The sequence below is a fragment of the Ascidiella aspersa genome, chromosome 3 (assembly GCF_963924565.1).
Source record: "Ascidiella aspersa chromosome 3, kaAscAspe10.2, whole genome shotgun sequence".
NCBI lineage: Eukaryota > Metazoa > Chordata > Ascidiacea > Phlebobranchia > Ascidiidae > Ascidiella > Ascidiella aspersa.
In genome coordinates, this window is record NC_139449.1 from 33,873,245 (window position 1) to 33,896,316 (window position 23,072).

General features: G+C 36.5%; 1 protein-coding gene across 1 annotated transcript; it reads right to left on the minus strand.

Moving 5' to 3' along the window:
- Positions 1 to 492: 492 nt before the first annotated feature.
- On the minus strand, positions 493 to 21,774 carry LOC146162627 (uncharacterized). The gene is made up of 22 exons (XM_083385097.1): positions 21,668 to 21,774; positions 20,752 to 20,929; positions 19,683 to 19,744; positions 18,676 to 18,862; positions 17,381 to 17,559; positions 15,831 to 16,057; positions 14,693 to 14,849; positions 14,197 to 14,332; positions 12,574 to 12,721; positions 11,509 to 11,604; positions 10,605 to 10,789; positions 9,155 to 9,326; positions 8,047 to 8,182; positions 6,390 to 6,558; positions 5,728 to 5,833; positions 4,956 to 5,033; positions 4,109 to 4,181; positions 3,412 to 3,518; positions 2,639 to 2,711; positions 2,059 to 2,182; positions 1,524 to 1,648; positions 493 to 1,097 (listed from the first exon to the last, which is right to left on the minus strand). Exons 1-22 carry the CDS (start codon positions 21,726 to 21,728, stop codon positions 1,000 to 1,002), a joined length of 2,877 nt encoding a protein of 958 aa, XP_083241223.1. The 5' UTR covers positions 21,729 to 21,774; the 3' UTR covers positions 493 to 999.
- Positions 21,775 to 23,072: the final 1,298 nt, after the last annotated feature.

Consider the following 23,072-nt stretch of genomic DNA (forward strand, 5'->3'; position numbering starts at 1 on the left):
AACTCAACAGATTTTTTTGAAAACCAGTTTATCTGTTTAAGCGTTTTTTTAACTGGGGCCCGTTTACCCCTTGGGGTACGTTGATTACTTTATAGGGGTTCATTGGAAAATTCAAATCTTAGTGCAAAATTTAAATTTGAATGAATTTTGCAAAAAAAAGATCAATTAAAAAAATGTTTCTCTATCCTCGAATGTATTTTGGCTTGAATTTCAATTTATTTTCACTTGAGTTCGAGCGAAAACAGCAGTCTTTTAAGTGTACCTGCTTTATGACGTCATCTCTAAAATATAATCAACCCGAAAAAAAGGGGAAATAAGAAGGGGGTCATCAGAATATAGGCGATATTGTTTTTTACTGTATATAACAAAGCTCAAAACCATTTGCAGTAAAATCTTGAAAAATTGTTTACTGTTTGTTTTTTTACCAGGCAATTAACAAAATGAAACATTCTTTAGAGCGCACTTTTATTACAACTTACAAGGAACGCAGAAAAGCAAGCAACTGCCAAAGGCTTTTAGAGCTCGTTAGGCCAGCGTTAGTAAAGCACTTTATCTGACTCTGGCACAAATACGTAAAAACAACGTTTAAAAACTGAGTATAGTAACGTGAACGACTCCGTTAATTTGCAGTAGAACAAGTAATCAAAACCTAATCGTGTTGAAAAATAAAAGCAACACTTTTTTAAATAATTGACTGGATTAGGTTGAATATTAAAAGATGCAGCAACAAATATACTGCGATTACAGTATTCCTTTAACCTAACTTGATTTCCTATAACTTTTTTTAAATTATTACTGAAGATAACAAATTTGCAACGCATTGCCAAAGCAGCTTACGTATTGTTTTTTTCAAAACAGCAATTACGATCCAATAAAACGAACGTTGTAAAAGTAAGAAAATAAAGCAGCGAAAAAATGACTATGGCTTCTTTTTTCCAAGTGTATTAGTTTATTAACTTTATGTTGGCGTTATAACGAAACTACTGCTGCATTCGGATGCTAGTTGCCGACACTATTTGCACAGCCTAGGGTAGGAACGTAAGGCCACATTCCCTTGCCTTCAATCAAATCTCGCTGTTTGTTCGCTTGTACTTCCCCTAGAAAGTAAAACATTGTCTTTTACAATAGGGTAATCAGGTGGCACTTTATAAAGACAAATTGTATTGTTTTCTTGACAAGCTTTCGCACAACCGTGCTTCTTTAGTGGCAAATAAGAGCATTTTTAGAACTCGAAAGGGCATTTTGAGACAATTCTTTAACTTTAAATGCAAATAACTGCAAAGCAAAAATACTACAGTTTTAATATATCAAAGATGGAAAAGTTTGTTTTTATTTTGATATTCTTTAAATCAGTTGTTACTCAAAAGAAAGGTGCTACTTTTAACAAAAAAGTAGTTCGTTTTAGCGTCTTAGATCAACGAAAATCGGCCTAAATATGTGCCTTGTTCGTTACAAAGTAGCACAACAAAAACATGTAAAGTGTGTGCGTACAGCCGTACAACTACATAGATTGTACACTGTACCTGCAATGTGTACGACCAGTTTTAAGCACTTTCCAACGGGCTCTGGAACTTGGGTGTTGTAGAGAACAACAATTCTCATGGGGTCCACACCGGTAGAGGTCGCCACAGCGCTGATAAATTTTGAACTGAAAGGGGCGAAACGCGTGCTTAATTTGATGAGGAATTTACCGAGATACCCGACTAACAGTAACAAGTATCGCAAAAACTACAATTTGTAACACAATACACGGGTTTTCGTAGTAATTGCAATAAAATACTTCAGCCACAATTTTCGATTTCGTTGTTTCCAAAAGTTTTTGGCAATACTTTATGCCTTCATTAATACTCCATATTTTTTCTATATATAGTATCTAGTTTGCAATACACATGGGCACTAGGAACTCTGTACTGCGTTCTAGTTGTTGCAGTTCCAAAGAAATCTATCTATCAATATTTTTAAAAGAAACGTTATAGGCAATTATGTTAGCAAGTGGACAACGAACTCGAGTGAAAATCCAGCGCTTTGTGTGAAGAATCAGTCATTTTTTTCACTTACGCGTCGTAACGTGCGGTGGAGGCGAACTGTATGGTGAAAAGGTTGCTTAATGGAACTATGTTGGCGCAAGCAATCCTGGCAGCCCCGGCGTTTTCGGCATGGAACACAATCGAACGTCCTAGAACTTTGACAAAAACAACAAATTATAACTATAAGGCTGACATATTTTGGTCAAAACATTGACATTTATCTATGAGGGTCACTTGTTGAAAAGAGTTATAGCTGGTGATGGTAAAATAGCCGAAGTCTTATCCTAACAGTTAACAATATTTTCGGGACTGCATCTGCTGTAAATATATATAAACTCTTTTAAAAAGTAAGCCAAAAAACGCTAAACTGTAAATAAGGCGAAATTCCGGGCTATATTTTTATTATTTCTACAATTGTAAGATATGTGCTTTGTCCACTGAAATTACGTTATAAAGTTATTGTTACAAACCTTTTGACAAAATTACGACAACAAAACAGTGGCCAAGCGTTGCAAAACTACCAAGGATTGCTCAAACCAAGATAAGGTCGCCTAGTCTTAAAGTGCCTAGCAATGTTAGTACAACCTAAGAACTGATGCTTTAAAACTTACTTGACTTGTCGGTAAGAAGTGGAAGATCGACATCAATAAAGTGCTTCCTTGATCGACCGATGCTGTAGCGATGCTGAAATATATTCAAGTCTTGGCTTGGAGTATATGATGGTGGTCGACCAAATTTGTTGGAATTTTATACTAATTATGACATGTAACAGCGGGGGCCGTCAGAGGGGTTGCCAAAATAAATTGATCACATGAGGGTTTTCGTGCTAGCAAGACCAGGCTAGAAAAGTGACCTGCGGTGAGGTTCGAACTCACGACATCGATCATATCGTCTCTACCTATTGAGCTGGGCAGAGAAGTCGAGCAACAATCACACTACTATTGTCTATACAGCAGACGCGGATCAAGAAAATCTGTTTTAGGGGGCATGACAGTTTTTAGAGATGACGTCACAAAGTTACGTCATAACATGACGTCTCATAGTTACGTCATACCGCAACGTCACGAAGTTACGTCAAAATGGACGTCACAAAGTTACATTCAAACATGCAGGGCGACGCCCCTCTTCTTTGGATCCGCTTCCTAGTCCTTTCTAGACAAAAAATGGCGGACGTAGGGTGTGACGTGTTAGTTGTTATTCAACGATCTCGCAATTACGCACCAAGAGCGAAAGCAGTTTAACAATCACTGCCGACAGGTGTTGACAAATTCTCAACACAAATCCCGCAAATCTGTAACGTTTAGGTACAAACAAGCCGGGCAAATACTTAAATTTCAAATCGCTGACAAACTTAACATTTCAATTTCGTCCCAAACCAACTTACGTGCTTAGCGCTTAGGTCTCCAAGTTCACAGGCAAGAGGGTTGGTTGGGCTGCATTCGGCTGGATAGCTACTCGACAACGACTTAGCTTTGTACGGGTCGTAATGTCCTGGCAGAAAATATGTTTTTATGTGCAAAAAGGTCCTCGCTTGGTTCGGCATAAATAATAACAACAATAATGTTTCAATGTTGTTCAGAGTTAGAGCAATGAGACAATAGGGTTGTGTTACCAAGCTAAAAAATCTTCAAATCAAAAAGTAGTATTCATAGTAGTAATTTTTCCTTATTTCGGCGTATCAGCCAAACGTGTTTTGTTCTACTACTCCACTTATATTTTATTCCAAAGTCCTTTTATACTTTATCCAAAAGTAAGAATTATCCTAGTAAATTTGCCCTATCCAGTATTCGTCTAATTAGCCTATCTGGATGTTTACAACATTTGGGAATTTAAATCAAAATGACCTAAACGTTTATCCAACTTTTTTGGAAAAAAGTTTAAAAACTGCCGACTAAAATTTCTACAAAATCAGCATATTGCCTAATTTTGTGACGTCACGACAAACATAATTCTTGGATTTACCCCTGTTGTCGTAACGGTTTCACTTTTCACCTATAGTGGGCCTTAATAGTTCTTTAGCGAGTATTTTGGGCAGCGACCAAAACCGTTTGCCGACCACTGCTCTAGTTTGTGTTACCAACCTTGTGCCACCGCACATTCATTTTCCTTGGTTACTGGAGCGATGTGAACATGCCAGTTGTGGTTAGATGTGGTCTGAAATGAAATAATACAGTGAAACTTTGGAAGGTTGTGTCTACGATTGCCGAATATATACCATGTTTGTCAAATAATTCCTGTTGAATAGCGTTTTGTTTTGCTTTTATGTAAACTTAAAATAATCCAACTAAGTTACAACTGTAGCATTAGCGAAAATAGTTTGATTCTAAAGCTCCTTGATTAAACATTTCTATTTCCGATCCGTTTGTCATATGTGAATATATACAACCTCAGTAAAGCAAAAACGACTTGTTATGGCAAATTTAAGTAGTGCTGACTTGTAGGTATTTATTTAATCCTAATTGGTTTACAATGATCATACAATCAAATAACCTACAAGTTTCGGCTTAAATTCAATTTTTTTGTCTTGAATATGCTATAGATTTGTTTTTCCTTGTTTTATTAAAGCTATTTTTATCGTTGTAATGACTTAAGCCAATGACTTTACTTAAGTACACTTAAGTCACTGTTTCAAATGACTTGACCTGACTTAAGTCGTTTGGCCGAAATGACTTGACTTGATTGACTTAAGGGTTAAAATGAAGTGTTTTCCTTTACCAATTTTTTAAATTGGTTGCGGTTTTGTTCACAATGACTTTGCTAGGACATGACTTGTTATTGATTCAAAAAGATTTGACTTGGAATTAAGTCATTTTACAAATGACTTGACTCATTTTTAATCAAGGTTTTCACAAACCCTCACGTACTGTATGGTTAGATTGCTTCTTATGTAGGCCTATAGCAAATCGTCAAATGGCGTTGGATACTCACCTGCTCCTTGTCCGGGTATTGTAGTTCTACCTCGATGGTTGTAGGGGATGTACTCCCGTCGGCGTACATGATTTGCCTCTGCATAAATTACAGTAAGAACAAATTTGATAAACAAACCTACTACCTAGGTACACTAGGCACGGATCTATAATGTAGCTTGATAATAAATTGCAACGCCCAAAAGGTCGAGTAGATCGACAGCATCTTGATTAAGACGTTTTGATACGAACTTGAATCATCTTCAGTACATCAACTAAACGACTTAGTCAAGATGCTGTCGATCTACTCGGCCTTTTTGGCTTTGCAATCTATTATCAAACCTACTAGCACTTTATAAGGTCAAAAAATGTGGTACGTTTTAGCGTCTCTGTAATTTCGTATATACGCATGCATGAAGTTAACCTTTTTCGTTTTTCCTGTTTTTTTGTGCGCCCTGTCACCGCTCGTTTTACTATTCGATGCTTTGTTGCAAATTAAATTGATTGTCGTCCTAATATAATCTAACAAATTGCGAGTTCATGTCGATATAGACTGAAACTGATCAAAAGAAATCATTATCCTATATATATATAAAAATATAGCAAATTTCAAAAATAAAAACATTTCTTCTTTAGTCTTCAAATTAAAATGTAATAAAAACGCATGAGTCTGATTGTAGTGTTAAGTCCTAACATAATTTTCTTGACAACCAAATAAACTAACTTGGCTAACTTAGAATTAAAGCTGGCATTGAGAAATTATAAGTATGCAGGCCGTTGTCAGCACGTCATACCATTCGAACGTAGCCGTGAAGGACCGACGAAAAGGCTGCTTGTGCGACAGTGACGTAGGCTGTTGCGTCATCACACGGCGTCAGTTTTAGATTTGTGCATTTCCGGCTTTAGAAAAAACAAAAAAAATTGTTACTGGCCTCGCAAATCCAGTTTTCTAGAAGTGTAGAAAAGCAACGATTTTTCCACAAATCACCGATATAAACACAAAAAAAAACAACGAAAAACCATTAAAATTAGCAAAGACTTAAGTAAAATCAAGAATTTATTCCAAAAGACTAAAGTCTAGTAAAGTCATTTAAAAACAATGTGCACGTAAGTCATGTCGGTGACTTAAGTCATTAAAAAAGTGGGACTAGGCATCGTTAGCCGTATTGTATCAAATTGAAACTTTATTTTTAACTTCCTACTCCTAAATTTTTAACTTCCTATACCTCATAAAACCACATTGTATTAAATTAAAACTTCATTTTTAACATCCTACTCCTAAATTTTTAACTTCCTACTCCTAAATTTTCAACTTTTTTTTACTCCTAAAACCACATTGTTTTAAATTAAAATTTTAATTTTAACTTCCTATCCCTAAACTTTTAACTTTCTACTCCTAAATATTCTGTCAAATTGAAACTTCAATTTTAACTTCCTACTTCTAATCTTTACTTACGCTGTTCCGTCGGTATTATGGATGACCAAAGACCTTCCCGCCACCCCCACGTCTGTGTTCAGAGGCAGGTTGTTATCCGTACAGCTCTTGGCTTTGTGCGGTTGAAGTTTGCCGAACTTACCGCTTAAGCCTCCAACCGGGTATTGGTCAAACGTCCGGGATTCCGAGTCTGAATACCAAAAAATACAGATTAGTTTTAAATGTTATAGTAATTGTTAAGATTAACAGTGAGCTTGCTAAACCGCATGTTTATTTAAGTACTTTATGACCTATTTAATTGTGTGATCATTCTATGACTTGCGGTCAAAGGTCACTGAGCACATGGTGCCTTGACATTGTAGTTGTCCTTACGGCAGTTGGTGTTAATACCTTGTCGCGGTAGGAGCTCATGTTGTTAGTTACTTGTAAGTGTTTGGCAATGATGTTTAACTTACTGATTCTGTTTCTGTTTTATTAACATTGTTTTGCATTGATTCTATTTGAATAAGGAATCCACTTGTTTAGGCCTTCGCGTGTATTAATAAATTCCTGTACGTGTACACTGATAAAGACTTCAGTATCGGATCGGATCCATTAGTTTTCATGGTAGCAGAGGATGGTTCAGGGCTGCAGCGTTGATTAAAAACAACCCGAGAGTCCCGGGTCCGACATCAACCAAATTTGCGATTTTTTTACAGCCTGTATTCGGCCTATCGTAACTAAACACAGTGAATATTCAGTAACTTGTAGGGACGTCATACAATTCATTCACAATACATCGTGGGAAAATATCCGCCTTATTCTATTCCGCCTTTACAACTTATATCAATTTCAAAATGTCACTGCGCATGCGCACATCGGACAATGAACCCGGGTAGTTTTAGGTAGTCTTACTCAAGTCCTGAGTCCGACTCCGACTCCGCGGCCTGTCAGTGATTGTACATTTTCATTAAATACAGGCTTGGCATTACTGTTGTACGTCTAACTTGGTATTACTATTTTACATTTAGTATTTTTATATAGTTGTTATAACATTTTTTTATACGTTGGTGGAAATCATTATGTTATACAAGGATTCTAAATATGTACAATTGTAAATCTGAATAATTAGTTACAAATCACAAACTATATTGAATTAAGGATAACACAAATATTTGAAACGAATGACTTTAAATTAAAGTAAATAAATATTAATCGTAATTTTAAATATTTAGTACATAATGTTCTTTTATAGATTCAAAAACAGATTTTCTCTGTTTTTACTTCTTTCTTCAAAATTATAAACATTGCATTCTTAAAGAAGTTTTCAGGAGTTCAGTTAAAGGCCCTCTGTTTTGATATTTGGTGAAAAACAAGTGAATTAGAAAACAAGTCAATTCTAAGTCACGTCATTGACATAAAAGTGAACTGTTCAACTTAAAAATTGGCAAACTCGTCCTATTATAGGCAACAATTCAACTAAAAAAAACACAAACGCAATATAGAGTTTAATGTGCATTTTTGAAGAAAAAGAACTTCATTTAATCCCAAAATATTTGACAAAATGACCTAAGTCCAAGTTAAGTCGTTTGTCCAAAAGACTTGAGTCAAGTCAAGTCATTTTTCTAAAAAGACTTAACTCCAGTTAGTGACAAAATATATTAACACACTGAAAAATGCTCGAACCCTAGCAGCGAACCTGGATGCGCGTTAAACGGGTTGAAAATGCCGCCAACCACTCTACATCGGCGTTTTTCCCAAATCAAGGGAGAGGTGGACAGGTCGTGGATGTGGTAAACCGTCGGTGCTGACACGTTCAGGGGGGCGATTTCAACCTGAAAAAATGTGAAAGTTGCAATAATTTTACTGTGAACACAGAATAAGACCTAAAAAGGTATTAGTCCTATTTTAGTTTTAGTCCGAAGTAAGTTTTATTCCGACGTTGATGTTGTTCTAATTTCTGTCTTATGCCTGGAGCCCTTTGATTTCCTTTTTTAACTGATTCTAACACCGAATAGTTTTAAAATTAACAACTAAACATAGCTAAGTTGATAGACTTTAAAGAAAGAGTGGATAGTCTGAAAGTAGTCTGAAAAACGTTTCTAAAGAGATTTATACCGAAACGCTTAAAGAAAAAGTCCAGATCAAATTTTAAAGCATATTAAATGAAGATTAAAGTTCGGCAAATACGAAAAATATTGTGAATAATAAATTTAGAAAAAATTAAATCGAAGGGTAAATAAAATTAAGTAGCAATGTAAAAGCCAGTGTTTCTTAATCAGGTGAATGGTTCACCCCTGAGTGAATTTTTTTAGGGGTGAACCAACCAAAAGGCGTGAACAAGGGTAAACCGTCAGAAATGGATGATAGCTTGCGAGCAGGGCGGATGTTCCGGGTGTTCAGCCTGTTCAGTGAACAGGTGAGAATTTCCAAAAACAAAATCAATTCTAAGTTTTTCTTTTTTATGAGACAAGGGTAATAGATGCAAGGAGTGAACAAACCTAAAAGGTTTTACGAAGCACTGGTGGAATCAACTTGAATGAACTTTAATTTTTCTCAACACATTTAAACAAACAACATTGTCTATTCTATACGTGATTTAATATTCCATTAATAAGTTTAAAAAAACGACCACACAAAAACCGACCGAGCAGCTTTAGGAGCCAGACGTGAATAACTAAATAATTCTAGTTTTCTAAATCAGTGAATTAGAGCAAAAATTTTATTAAGTGCTCTAATTTAAATTCTTAACTAATTTAAAAAAAGCTAAAATAAATCTAGTTGTCCAAGTCTGTTAAGAGCTTTACCTGAGTTACGTCGAATTCTGTGTCTTGGGTGAGTTCCACGTCACCAATTGAGCTCGCGTTGCCACCCTCTCCCTGCCAACCGTCGCTTAGCAACCGGAGAGGCCTCAGAAGTTCGATGTCTGCGCATGCGTACCGGGGCGCTCCCTTGTGGGCGGCGTGCACCACGATCGAGCTGCGAAATATAAATAAATCTTTTTAAATTTGGAATGTTTCGTAAAGTTGTCGTGTCAAGAAATATGATTCGCAAACGTTCGCCTGGTTTCATGCGGATTGTAGTATGAGACAATTGGATTTTAGCGAAGCCAAATGGTTAAAAATAACTAATGCAACAAAACCAGTGGGAAAACATTTGAGGTGGGCCACAGACCAATTTAAAAAAGATAGATTTATTGATTTAGTTTCATTTATGTCACTATACTTAATTTTACATGAATAATGGCTTGGGGCGGAATTGAAAAGGAATGTAAATGAAATGTAAATTTATTGATAGCAGCAAGTATCTCACTAATGCACACTAGAATAAATAATCTGTTTTAAAATATAAACCTATTGGTAATTTGTTTTAAAATATAAACCTATTGGTAATTTGTTTTTTGATATGAACCTATTGTATAGTTTTTCTTTTATAAAAAAGTATTGGGCCACAAAATTTTGCGCAACAAAAATGTGCCACGAAAGACAAAAGGTTGAGAACCACTGGTCTACGCACTTCTATTATTAGCTTTTTTTTCTTTCTGTCTCCATCTGTTGTTACTAAATGTAACGTCAGGTTGCCTTGACCACGCGGCACTGCTTTGGATTAGATCATGTTTCTGAAAGCCATAGTTTTCTTCTGAACTGCTTCCATATGTGTTTGACTTTTTATATATATATTTACTTAAGTATTTATTCCTTTAAGAATGTCTGATCCTGGTTTGTACAAAGCAATTTTTCTCAACCATCTGCGTGCATCCAAAATATAAATGGACTTAAAACATGCTCTACTTGTTCCTGTAACACCAGCTGAAATTACAGCCAAAAAGAAGCACAAATGCCGCAAAACTTGGCAGCCTTCAGGAGAATATAACAAAAGATATAGACTTCACAAATATACAATGTTGCAACTGAATATGCGATAATTGAAATCACCTTGACCTTCGCATGATAAAGTTCTACCTTTTTCCTGATCAGTCACCTAGAAAACACTTATGCGACTTTTCGATTTGGCCAGTTTTGCGGTAACGGAATCAAATAACAAATATCGGACATCGTTAGTTTGTGCGCATGTATGTTAGAGTGCAGTGTAGCTAGGTGAGTGTATGTGCATGGTTGTGCGTCTATTCGTGCGAGTATGTGTGTGGACGCATATGAATGCACGTATTTAGATTTTTACGAATGTATAATATCTGACCTGAATTGCAAGCTTTCCTAGAGTATTATGTTGTTCACAGATATACTAAAATAAACTGACCGTCCAATCACGCTCAGGTCCCCAGAAAGCGGCAAGTACGAATCGGTGAAGAAGAACTTGCTGTCGCCTGTTGCCAGTGACGTGGTTAGGTCGACGGTGCCGAGTTTGCCCGATAAATCCCCTAACTCGCAACGCTGGGGGTTGCTGGGTGAACAGAGGGTATGGTAGTTGCCCGATACTGACACCTAACGGTAAAATAGAAATGTTTTAATTACGACAGGGGTTTAAAGTTGAATGTCGTTCTATTACAAATCACACCTAATCTTCACTATTCACAAAAAATGCATTATAAACGAAAAAAGGCTATACGACTTTAACTTAAGAATGGATTTACTTTTAACGACCAAATTTAATATTTTATTTTTTTAATTCTTTGTTTCATGTTTAAAGAGACGACATGTCGACTAGATATGTTACACTATACTCTTTCCTGTTGCAAAACACCGATCTGTTAATTTAGGAAACAAGTAAATAGTTGGGTAAACTATGCACGGATCTGTAATGCAACTTGATATTAAATGCAAAGCTTGCGTCCAATGTTTCACTAGTAATGATTTGATTTACTTCCTAATCACATTTACTGAAGATGTACAAGTTCGGTTTGAAACGGCTAATTCAAGATGCTGTTGATCTACTCGACCGTTTAGGCTTTGAAATTCGTTATCAAGCAAATAGTTGGAGCATAATGGTTGGAGGTTGTAGAAAGACGTAATAAGAATATCAAAGCCCATACAGAAGTAGGCATCATTTTGAACGTTTCAAATAACTCTTTATTCATTTTCACCATCATGCTTTATGGGCTTTGATATACTTATTAAGTAAGTAGTTGTTTTTAAACACTGTTCAAAATAGAAGTAAATAGTTATTTTTAAACAGTGTTTTTCCCAAACAAATATATACCGACCATTCCAGGGTTGAAATGGGGCCCGGTACTCGTACAATCGTCCGCTACGGGGCGCTCGTGCACATGCCAGTTGTGTGATGACGTGGCCACGTTGTTCTTAAGAGCAAATAAGTGTACGGTAAAGTGACCAAAGGTAATGGTTCTAAAACTTGGGTTATGTGGTGTCCGTGCAACGTCATTCAAAGTCTTTTTACTGATGGATTTAATGTGCTGGATCATAACTTCTATATTTACATATTTTACGCTCTTTCTAAGCGTTGTCCAGATGTACGTTTTAATCAGGTATGAGTGTCTAATTCGGTGTCGGTTTAGCATACGATATTAAACTAAAAACAAACAAAGACTTGTTAGAAACGCCGAAAAGATGTATTTCTTTTTTTAATAGCAAATTGACAAGAAGTTTAGGGTAAGTTTTTCATCTATCGAAGGATGTCAATAGAAACAAAAATAACCCCACCCAGTCCAACATAGTCCAAACATGGCGCTAAAGGCAGTCAGTACAAGTACACCAGGCCTACTGCGGTAAACATTTTGTATATGCCATTTCGTGACATATTTACTATACAAAATGACTCGGGTGAAAGCGAGGTCACACATATTTTGCCTCCAATTATGTCTTTAGCTGCTGTCGAATCCCACCCACCATGATAGCGAGCAAACACCGTATCAATAAAAAGATTAGCTATGAAGGAGACAGTGTTGTAATGACTTAAGTAACTGGTTTAAAATAAATTGGCTTGACTTACGTCTTTTGAGGAAATGGCTTGATTTAAAGTGTTTTCATTCAGCATTTTATTATAAAATTGAGTTATTTATCTCAAGATTTACACGTAAAACGATAAGCTTTCTAAATGTTTTTTGCCATATTTTAGTTGAATTAATTGCTCATATTCGGAGAAGTCATTTTAATATTATATCAGTGATTTAACTTGTGGATGACTTTCTCTAATAACGACTTGACTGGGACTTGGATTGTTATTTTTTGAAAAGACTTGAATGGGATTTAACTTATTTTACAAATGAATTGACTTGTTTACAACACTGAAAGAAGATAAGCCCACCCACCATGTTAGCAAGTTCGCCAAACACTGAGGTGTCGCCTTCCCCGTCATTGCCTGCCTGACGCAAGTAGATGTTGCCGTAAGCTGGAGACTTGAAGCGAACGATCGCAGTTTTCACCTCGCCAGGATAACCGATGGTGGCGCAAATCCACCTGAACAGAACACGTTGACTGAACAAACATGCGTGGATAGTGGAATAACAGAACTGTACAACTTATGTTAACTATAAAAGAGTGTGTGAAACACAATGTTGTAAATAAATTATTTTAAATGAAAGTTATAGTCAAGTAATTTGAAAAATATCTTAAGTCCAAGTTTTTAAAGGAACATATATAATATAAAACTCTTTCAATAATTTTACTTTACCAAAAGAGGCTGACGATGCCAGTATAGGTAAATTATTATCCAGTTTTTACTGGGGTTTTCAAACTTTGACTTTTATTGTTAGTATTGTGATAAAATACGACGTATGGGTATAGCACGTATTTATATGAAATACGACGTAGGTATAGCACGTTAAATACGAACATTACCTGGCTTTAGGCCTCATACGTATTCCCTAATCCGTTCCGGTCTCGCAATCTATATCCAAGTCAAGCCCAAGTGTCATCATTAACATATCCAACAGTCAGATACCGGTACCACGGGTAGCGTTAATTGGGATTTTACGTTATAGGATATTTATTAGGGCACGACCAAATCGAATTTTGCAAACCAAACTTTATTTTAGGAAATATTACATTGAAATAAACTCCTTTTTTTCTTTTGGAAAAACTGTGAAAAGGAGACGGAAAAACCTGCTGATGTGTTGTTACAAGTAGCAGTAATTTCCTTGTTACAAGTGGCAGTAATTTTAACATTCGTTTATTTACTTGCCAAGGCAAAATACATGTGTTAAGCAATCTCGCTTTAAAACACTGCAACAAAGTCAGCTATTGCAGCTAAAATTGAGGCCTAGACTTGTGCACATGCCATTAGTGGTATAATGGACAAGGCTTAGCGCCAAATCCCGATAGCTGCCATTACGAACTCCCATTAAGGATGTAGTGACGTAATCTAATTAAATATAAGCGCATCGTTGTTTCGTGACTTGGCGCTGTGCCTTTTCCCTTTCTCACTTACGTAATATTATTCTTTTCTAGTGCCATTAAAAGCGGGACTGATACATCAAGTAGTGCGGTTTTTTAGCAACCTCTGATAGGAATCAGATATAAGGAGTCCAAGGGACGTAATAATAGCCCCCCTTAACACAAGGCATCACCCTAACCCAGTGTTTCGCAACCTTTTCTACCTTGAGGTACCCTACAAAAATTATAAATTGTTCGCGGCACCCTTGCTCGTATTTTTGCTGAGTGGATAACTGGAATGTTACAATAAACGAGATTGATAAAAAAATAAGCTTACAAATAGAGCAAAAATTAAAATCCTAAATAATTTAAAATATCTCTCGGCGTGAATATTAAAAAAGGCACCCTAGATTGCCGCTTCACCCAGGTTGAGAACCACTGCCTTTACCCATTAAAGAGAAATAAACCAGGCTCTTAAAAGTTTTTTGTACAGCAGTGTCACATCAACAAATATATATACGGTCACGTGCTTCTTTGCACGTTTGTGACGTAATACTGACCGCGAGCTGTCGCTTCTGTGTATGACAATGGAACGCCCGACGACGCTATTGGGCCCGAAGAGCGGCAAGTTCCAGTCCGTGTATTGCGCCTTCTTGCCCTCGCTGTTGATCACTTCGTACTTTCTGCTCAGATCGCCTGCGATTTCAAAGAATTGGATTAGCGCAGTGTTTCCTAATTTCTTTTTGCGTTTACCGAAATACTAAGCGAAAGTTGAACTGCGCCAAGTTTTGGCGACCTAATTCTCTTTTCTAAACTCTTAGAAAATCAACCGATTTATTGTCTACGGGTGACTTAATTTTTCACCTAACTAAGCAATAAAGAACATTAGTCTACACTCTACAGCAAGTTAGTCTAAACAATAATAACTACATCTAAGAAAACTATATGTCGACCATGGTCCACGGGAACCAAACACTTTTAGGGGTTAGCTTTAAAAAAGTTAAAGAACCCCTGTTTTGACCAATTTAATCCTACTTGTTAATTGGACCCACTTACCGACTTCGTACTGGTCCTCGGTGCCCTTGGTCGGCCAAGTCGTGACGTTGTAAGGGTTAAAATGCCCCCCTACCTGGGGATTCCCGCACATGTTGTAGTCGGTTGATTGGCGTTGCGGTACCGGGAACTTGTGAATGTGGTAGCTCACCGGCAGATTCTGAACAAGTGGTTCAAATGCGAGCATTATTATTTGTTGGGTATTTTAAGTTAACTTTAGGGTAAAAGTCAAACTTGAGAGCAGGCTTAACATACTCTACAGCAGAGGTGGGCATCTGTTTTACACTGCGGACCTGTTAAAGTTGACATTTTATCACGGGCCGGCCTACATGGATTCACAAATGTCCGGTAAATAAAATCCAATACAACTTTGATTCAAGGAAACCATGAGCTTGTTTTGCCGCACAATGTGTTAAAAGCAGGGCTGCGGAGTCGGAGTTGGACTCGGGACTCGAGGAGTCAGTTTGTTTTGCAGGAGTCGGACTCGGGAGTCCGACATACGCATGCGCAGCACCAAATTTTAAAACTGATATGGCCGCCAACTGGAAATTGGTTACACCAGTGGTTCATTAACTGTAGTACTTGGAAAGTTTAAGGGACAACAAACCACCCTTTAAACCTTCTATTTGACAGCTTTTGCGAAGCAATTATCTTGTATGATTAGTGATTTGAATGTTGGAGTAATAATTTTATTGTGATTGCTTTTCTCTTTTTTAAATAAATGGAGCCCTTTATGATTTCAAGAAAAAAACATGTACCCCTGTTTCACAGAGTTTAGGATAAAGATTTACCTTGTGTTTCTTTCGTGGCCTATTTTCGTAAAAAAACTATTAAAAAATAGGTTGAAACCGAAACACAGTAGAACATAAATTAAAAAACAGATTATTTATTTAAACGTGCATTATTGAAATACTGACAGGTAAACAATCAATTTACATTTCATTTACATTCCTTCGCAAATCCTCCCCATGCCATTATTCCCGTAAAATTAGGTATATGGACACAAATAACACTAAGTTCTTAATAAATCTAGCGTTTTACAATTGGTCAGTGGCCTACCTTAAAACGTCTCCATGGCCCACTGGTTGAGAACCGCTGGTTTAGTTTGTTTTAACGTTAGATTCTGGAAAGTAAGTCTTACCCTCAAATGGTTCAGGGAAACAGTAGTCGTTGTGGCCGAAAAGGGATTTTCTTGTTCAAATACAATATAACCGGTTACTCCGTCCCAGTTCAGGTCCGTTCGTACAGTCTTCGGTTTGACCAGTCGTGCATTGACGGCGATGTCTGACCCAAGGCTTGATCCTCCGATGTACAAATTGACCAATGTTTCCTGGTCCACTCCGTCAACGTAAAACGCTTGACGTTTGGCTTTTAATAATCGACAAACACAACTATATTAAACTAAAGTTCATATGAAAAGAATCCAAGTCAAGAAAGTGTAGCATCGTTTTTTTTCTCGATAGATCTTAAACCATTGGCGCTGACTTTTCTAAATAAAAACGATACAACTATATATTGAACACAAAAAAATATCATGTAGAAAGTTGAAAGTTTATAAAAAGTTGGTAAAGCTGTATGAAAACAACCCAGCCTATATAGGAGTGTAAAACGAAACAGAACTATCTGAAAACTATTGCTACAAACTTAAAGGCTTCTTAAAGAACAAACTATAATAATAAAAAGGCGAAAAATGTAAATCTCTAAATATTGTACAAAATAATATTACGACACAAAAGTGTTTGTATGTAAACTATAAAATGAAGTAATTAAGTGCGTATAACTGTTAATTTACCACAAGAATCCAATAAGTCTGGTGTTCATGAAAAAAAGCCATTATAATACCGAGTTAAATACCTAAATAAGGCACAAGCCGGAATACGATTGTGACATAATGGAATGGCGTGTTGATAAATTTTTCAAGTGCTGTCTAGACTGATTTGCCTGAGGGAAATTAATCAAACTGCAGTTTTACGCCAAGGCGCAATGGCTTGCTTAAATGAACAAAATAATCTTAATTTAAATTCGGAATTACTCTTTCACGGCGTAAATACCCGGACTTCGGCTACTGAGCTGGAAAATATAATATATCATACCGTAACGTCGTAGCTGGCGTTTTGCTAAGGTTACAAAAATATAATAATAATAAACAATGCAACAGCCCAATCTGAAATATTGAATCCGTCAACAGTTAACTGCAAACGATAAATATAAAACAAATTTCAAAAAGGTTAAGCAGAACAGCTCTGAAACAACACGTGGTTTCCTTAAAAATATAACACAAACTAGCAATGTCCGATAGTGTCGGGTTGGAGACGATACCCGTTGCCAAATGGTAGTATCGATACTCGGCTAATATTACGGAGATATCGGTGCCGATCCTATACCAAATTAATATAGGTATATTAGCTATTATTTGTCACCCAATGCAAGAATTTCTATCTTAAAGGTAAATTCATCAAACAATAGTTAGTAGGTTAACCATTGATGGTTATTAAACTTCCTAAAACCAAAAGAAACTTTGGCCTGAAAACCTAGGAATTACTATTTTTGAACGTTGTAATTTAAACTATTTTTTTGTTAGAGCATAGTTATGACGTCATTGGTATCGCATCGAAGGGCGATACCGTTTGTCCGAAATATCGGGTATCGGTTAACATGTCAGGTATCGAATATAGCCCGAAAAAATTATACCTGGCGCCAGCACGGAGTTTCCCACTTTGAATGGAAACCCGTGGCGGACCGAGTCCTTGTCATGCTCTTCCGTGGATCCGGAAAACAACTTAACGATGGTGTGTTTCGTTGGATCTGCTCGGTTATCGCTGAACGCCAGGTCGGTCATTATGAAAACACCATCCTCAGTCTTTCTTTTGCTGTGAGAAAAAACAATAAAAGCATAGCACAGACACGGGAATCAAGACTTGGTTAATTTTGCTGGAGTCTGAAAAACAACTAGTCGACAGTGAGCTTTGAAGTAACGAACTCCAGGCACACCGTGACCGTCGCTCTACCAACTGAGCTACACAGACTCAACGAGGAGCAAATCGAGTAACAATTATCCGCCAATGCTTGCTTTATCCTGCCTTACTTGCATCATTGATCGACAGATGCGGTCAGTCTGTACAACAAAGTTTCAACAAAAAAACAGCATAATTTTAAATGGTACACCGAAAGCCATTACAGACTTCTGTTGATCTATGACGCAAGAAGGAAATCTGTTGATCTATGACGCAAGAAGGGCAGACTAGAAAAACAACTATCCTGCAGTGAGGTTCGAACTCACGACCTCCGGTCAAGCAGGAACTGTCGCACTACCAACTGAGCTTAGAGAGGGCGAGTCGAGAAACAACCATACGCCAATGATTTTCTCAAGTTAGTAGTACAAGCAACAACATTGAAGGGTATCCACCGTACCATATCATTTATTCAATGAAACATGCACACATAGGTGTGTTAACAACTGAGATCTATCCCTTCTGAAGCTGCTTATTGACCAACGATTACGGTTTACGTGTAATTAGTACACCGAAAGCCATTGCAGACTCACCAAATCTGTTGATCTATAATGCAAGCAGGGCAGACTGGAAAAACAACTAGCCTGCAGTGAGGTTCGAACTCACGACCTCCGGTCAAGCCGGGACCGTCGCTCTACCAACTGAGCTGAGCTTTGAACTTTTAAATGTTTATAATTCTGCTTATTTGAAGCGAACATAGGGAAATCATTTTTATCCGCAAAGGTAAACTAACTTGTTTACTTGTCATTCAACGCTGGTATCACTACAACAGAAAACAAATTACAGAATACACCTCTTGGTCAATCACCACAAAGTAACATTAAACAAAGTTACGTTACTTGAACAAAGTTACGGTACATGAGTCAAAGCTACGGTACTTTAAACAAAGTTACGGTACTTTAAACAAAGTTACGGTACTTTAAACGGTTTTAAGTCTTGGCCCGAATACAACGACTCGAAATTTTGCCCAAATACCTGAACCACATGTTTCCGACCAGGCGAGCGTTAAACTGCGCCTTGTAAGTTTCCACTTCGTTATCCCTCCATGGCAGAATGGCGGCGCAAATGTCGGGGACTCCGACGCCCTTCAGGATAACGCCCCTGTTGCATATAGCGTATTCCTGTCGGAAGATGCCATTTAACCGTTTGTCCGGGGTTATACCTGAAAGACGGTATAGTTTCAATACCATGAATGGAAAAACAGACGTTTTATTTCCAGCTCCGCACAGACAAGTGTTAAACCATAACAAGTGGGCTGTGGATCGTCACTCTTGTAGCTTTTCATTTTCAACATTATTTAGCGCATTTTTATTTCCATTTATGTGTAGTTTTATTTTTCTTGTTGTTACATTTCCTGACGAAGGCATCCTGGATAATTGCCTTAATCTCATAAAAGAAGTAAATACCAAAAGAACTTATTTTTAGTATATACTATTTTTTAATATACAGAAGATTGGTAATTAAACTGTGTGCCGCGGCATTGGGATGTCCGATAATATCGGATCGGAGCCGATACCAGATGTCAAGTGGTAGTATCGGTACTCGTCCGAAACGAAATTAATAAAAGAATTTCAGCATAATTTGTGATTTTACGCAGGGATTAAAATATAAAAGGTAACCTTTTCAAAAAAATAATAAAATAGCAACTGGAGATAAATTTCGTAACGCTAATGCCATTTTTGGATTTGAAATGGCAAAAAAATTACATTTTAACGTTTTATTTATGTATATATATATTATTTTTTTTAAGTTTTAAGACTTAATTTGGTATCGGATCGGAACGAATCTCGATGCTTTGTCACCAAAATATCGGGTATCGGCATCGGAATATAATTTCAGATATCGGCCATCCCGGAGCGGCACACTGGTGTGTCTCGTAAGTGCATGCCGCGTAACTTTTTTTATTTGAAAAAAAACCTTTTGCACGCAAGACTACGCAATATCCTCAAACACTTTGTTTTTCTTTATGTAAGGTTTCTTACCAGTAATCACACGGAAAGGCTTTCCCAGAGACTTGCACACTTCGCCCTGCGAAAGAAGTTGCCTGAAAATAAAAAGCCTTTTGTTTGTTCAATGTCATTAAACCTTTCAGAAGTCCTAACGTTTAAATAACCAAATGCTCAGGCACTGAAATATTTGGTGTAGCAGAGGAATTTTAATCATACTGTGTTACGCAGTCTAAAAATACTTTTTTAACTGGAACCCCAAAAAGTTGACGTGCTTGGGCACATTAGCTAATTGACTAAGTCAATGCTTTTCAACCCGTGGGATGGTACGCACTTGTACGGATGAAAAAAATTGTAATGCGGATGACAAAATCGTGCGGATGAAAATGGTGCATATTATTATTTTTTGTGTTATACAGTAAATAAATAAGCTGGTGCGCCTTACAGGTACAGTAATCTCAGTGTTTCTATTTTATGTTGGTCAAGGCTTAGGCACACGGTTTTAATACACAAACCTTTCATTGGTATTTCACTAATAAAACTAAAGGTTGCAAACGTACTGTGCTTGTTTCATGCGGTTGGAAATTTTCCGAAATAAAAAAGTGCGGATGAAAATTTTAAAGGTTGACAAGCACTGGCCTAAGCCAATGACATGCTGTAGTATAGTATTTTTGTAAAATACTTAAAAAGCAGTGATGTACTGAGTCAATGACTCGTGACTTGACTCTTTTGGGTAAAATCCCTTGGCTTGGACTTAAATCTTTTGGATGAATGACTTGGGTAAAAATAAAGTGCTTCCATTTATCAATGTTTATAAAAAATGGGTTATTTATCTTAATTTTTACGTAAAACTAGTTGCTTGATATATGTTGCGTTTATGTCATTTTTCACTTGTGATATTGCTGGAAGTTGGACAACTTTGCCAGTTTTATTAGTTTTATTTTTATAACAAAGACTTTACTTGAAGTTGACTTGCTCTAATTATGGTTGACTGGGACTTGACTTGGGCAACCGATGACTTTATTCGAAAAGATTTGACTTAAGTCATTGCAATTACTTGTTTACAACACAGGTGAAAAGTAATAACTGGACATTTGTTACTTACCCAAACATAGGCGGGAATTGAGTGAAATACAATCTTTTGTAATTTGTGACGTTCTGTCCAGAAATATTGATTTTCCCACTGACCCCCGAACTTCCGGTATAAAAGACTATTTGACCTTTGACCCCTTCCATAGAAAAGGTGGCCACGTAATTTCGGCCGCTTGCCAGCGATGACACACCTGTTTAAAATCGTAAAAATGTGATTTACGCGAATGACTTAAATTTTGGGTGAACGGAACGCTCCAATTTTGCTTAATATTTATTTTTAAAACCAATGTCGTTACTTGGTTTTGACTTGCTTTGGGAAACTCCGTTGGACTGGGACTTGACTTTCTATTTGTTAAAAATATCTTGACTTGGATTTAATTTATTTTGCCATTGACCTGACTGGGAGTTAAGTCATTTTGAGTGACTTGCGCTCAAATGTGGTTGTTAGTAAATTGTAACATCATTGGCCACCGTAGCTCAAAAAACAGTAAAACGCATGTTTTGTATTACAATACATAAAGGAACGATTCGAGTCGGACTACTAGGCTTTATTCTCAACCTACTAAAAAACAGATTGTAGAACTAATTACCAAGGTGAACAAGTACCGGTACTCTCGAAAATTCTACCATTTTTTACTAATGAGCAGCCATTTTAAAAGAGTGAATATCTACGTCTTTACAAGTAGGAAGCATTTGGTTACATTTACAATAATTAAATGCGTTATTCTCCACATGTTGGCTTAGATATTGCATCTAAATCTAACTATAGAGCTTTTAGCCAATATGCTCCTACTATTTTGTGCTTTAATGTTTTTGTTCAACTGAATAGAGAGCATGTTCTACAGAAGAACACTTCGCCAGAAATTGTTTTTCGAACTATACCTGGGTATTTAGTAGTTTAGATAAATCAATAAATATGGTAATTTTACCTGCAATGACGAGCACCGCGGACCAAAAAACAATCAGTTGATTTGAGAAACGTCCCAACATCTGGACGATTGCAACTAAACTTTGGTAAATCAATCTCAGCCTAAAAACGTTCTGAAATAACAAAATAAAGCTTTATATTCTGGTTGTTGTACAATCGTAGATACTTCTAGAGATTTCCGAATACAATTAATGTGTGAAAATATGCACCAAACTTCTGTAACATGCTAAGATTAATATTTTAGCCTTCGAAACATGTTAACCTGGTGCTCTATCGCATCGAAAGATTGAAAAAAGCTTTGTGCAATACATTTTTAACACTTGCTTTCACCCCTACGCTACAAACGAAAAGTTATGAATGTGGTTTAAAAGCACTAGTCCTAAGCGTATATGTTGTTTTTTTCATCGCTCAGCGCTCTAAAGTTCAATAACAATGCCAGCGAAACTGATTTTCCGAAAAGTGTTTAGGATCTAACTTTATTGATTGTTGAAATTCTTTGAAATACAGTGCAACTCATTGTACTCTGGCCGGGCGCCCAGACTTAACAGTAATATAAATCCAAACTTTGGACAAAAGTTATGTAACATTTCACGTGATGTAGCAAGCTTATGTAATGAAAATTCATTATTCCACGCAGTGACTGCGCGTTTAATTGAAACAAGTTAAAAAAATCTTCAATAAAACGCTAACCAACAGCTAGTAAACTAGCAAACAATAAGAACAAATATAGTTTTCCATTAATCATAAAATGCTTAACCAAATTGGTGAAACAATTTCCTACTAACAATAAGCAAAATATCTGAGGGAACTTTTTTAAATGTTCACGAATCCGGAATTTTTTGTCTTATTTGTTGTTTCATATTTTGATTTGCAGATCAACTTTCGTGGCGTTCTTACACAAGAGAGATGAGCTTCCAGTTCATATTTGCACTTAAACAATCCAACTCAAGGTCAGTTCCTTTCAGTAAAGTAAAATAAATAATACATATAGCAAAGTAATAACAAAATTGAAAAACAAAAACATTCAAGGTAGTACAGATTGTTTTAGTAACTTGTTTATTACTTTGCTATGTATTTGTTTATTTTCTTACTTATAGAAACTGACGATGCCAGTATAGGCAAAATATATATTCCTTTAAATAATGTCTGATCACTTGAGTGTTTCAACTTTGAATTTTATCTGCTGCCAATTGTTTTGAATTCCATATAGGTATGCCTTTTATATGTTTGCATTTAATCTGCGTTTAATCACTTGTCAGCACAAAGCTATAATAATTTAGCTTTTTATTTGGGCCTTGTCTTTTCTATATATTTTTCTTATTATTTATTTTTTGTATTGTACTGATCCTAACTCGTCCCTGTTTTTCGTTATCACCTTTTCATGATAGTCAGTCGCACCTTTGTGC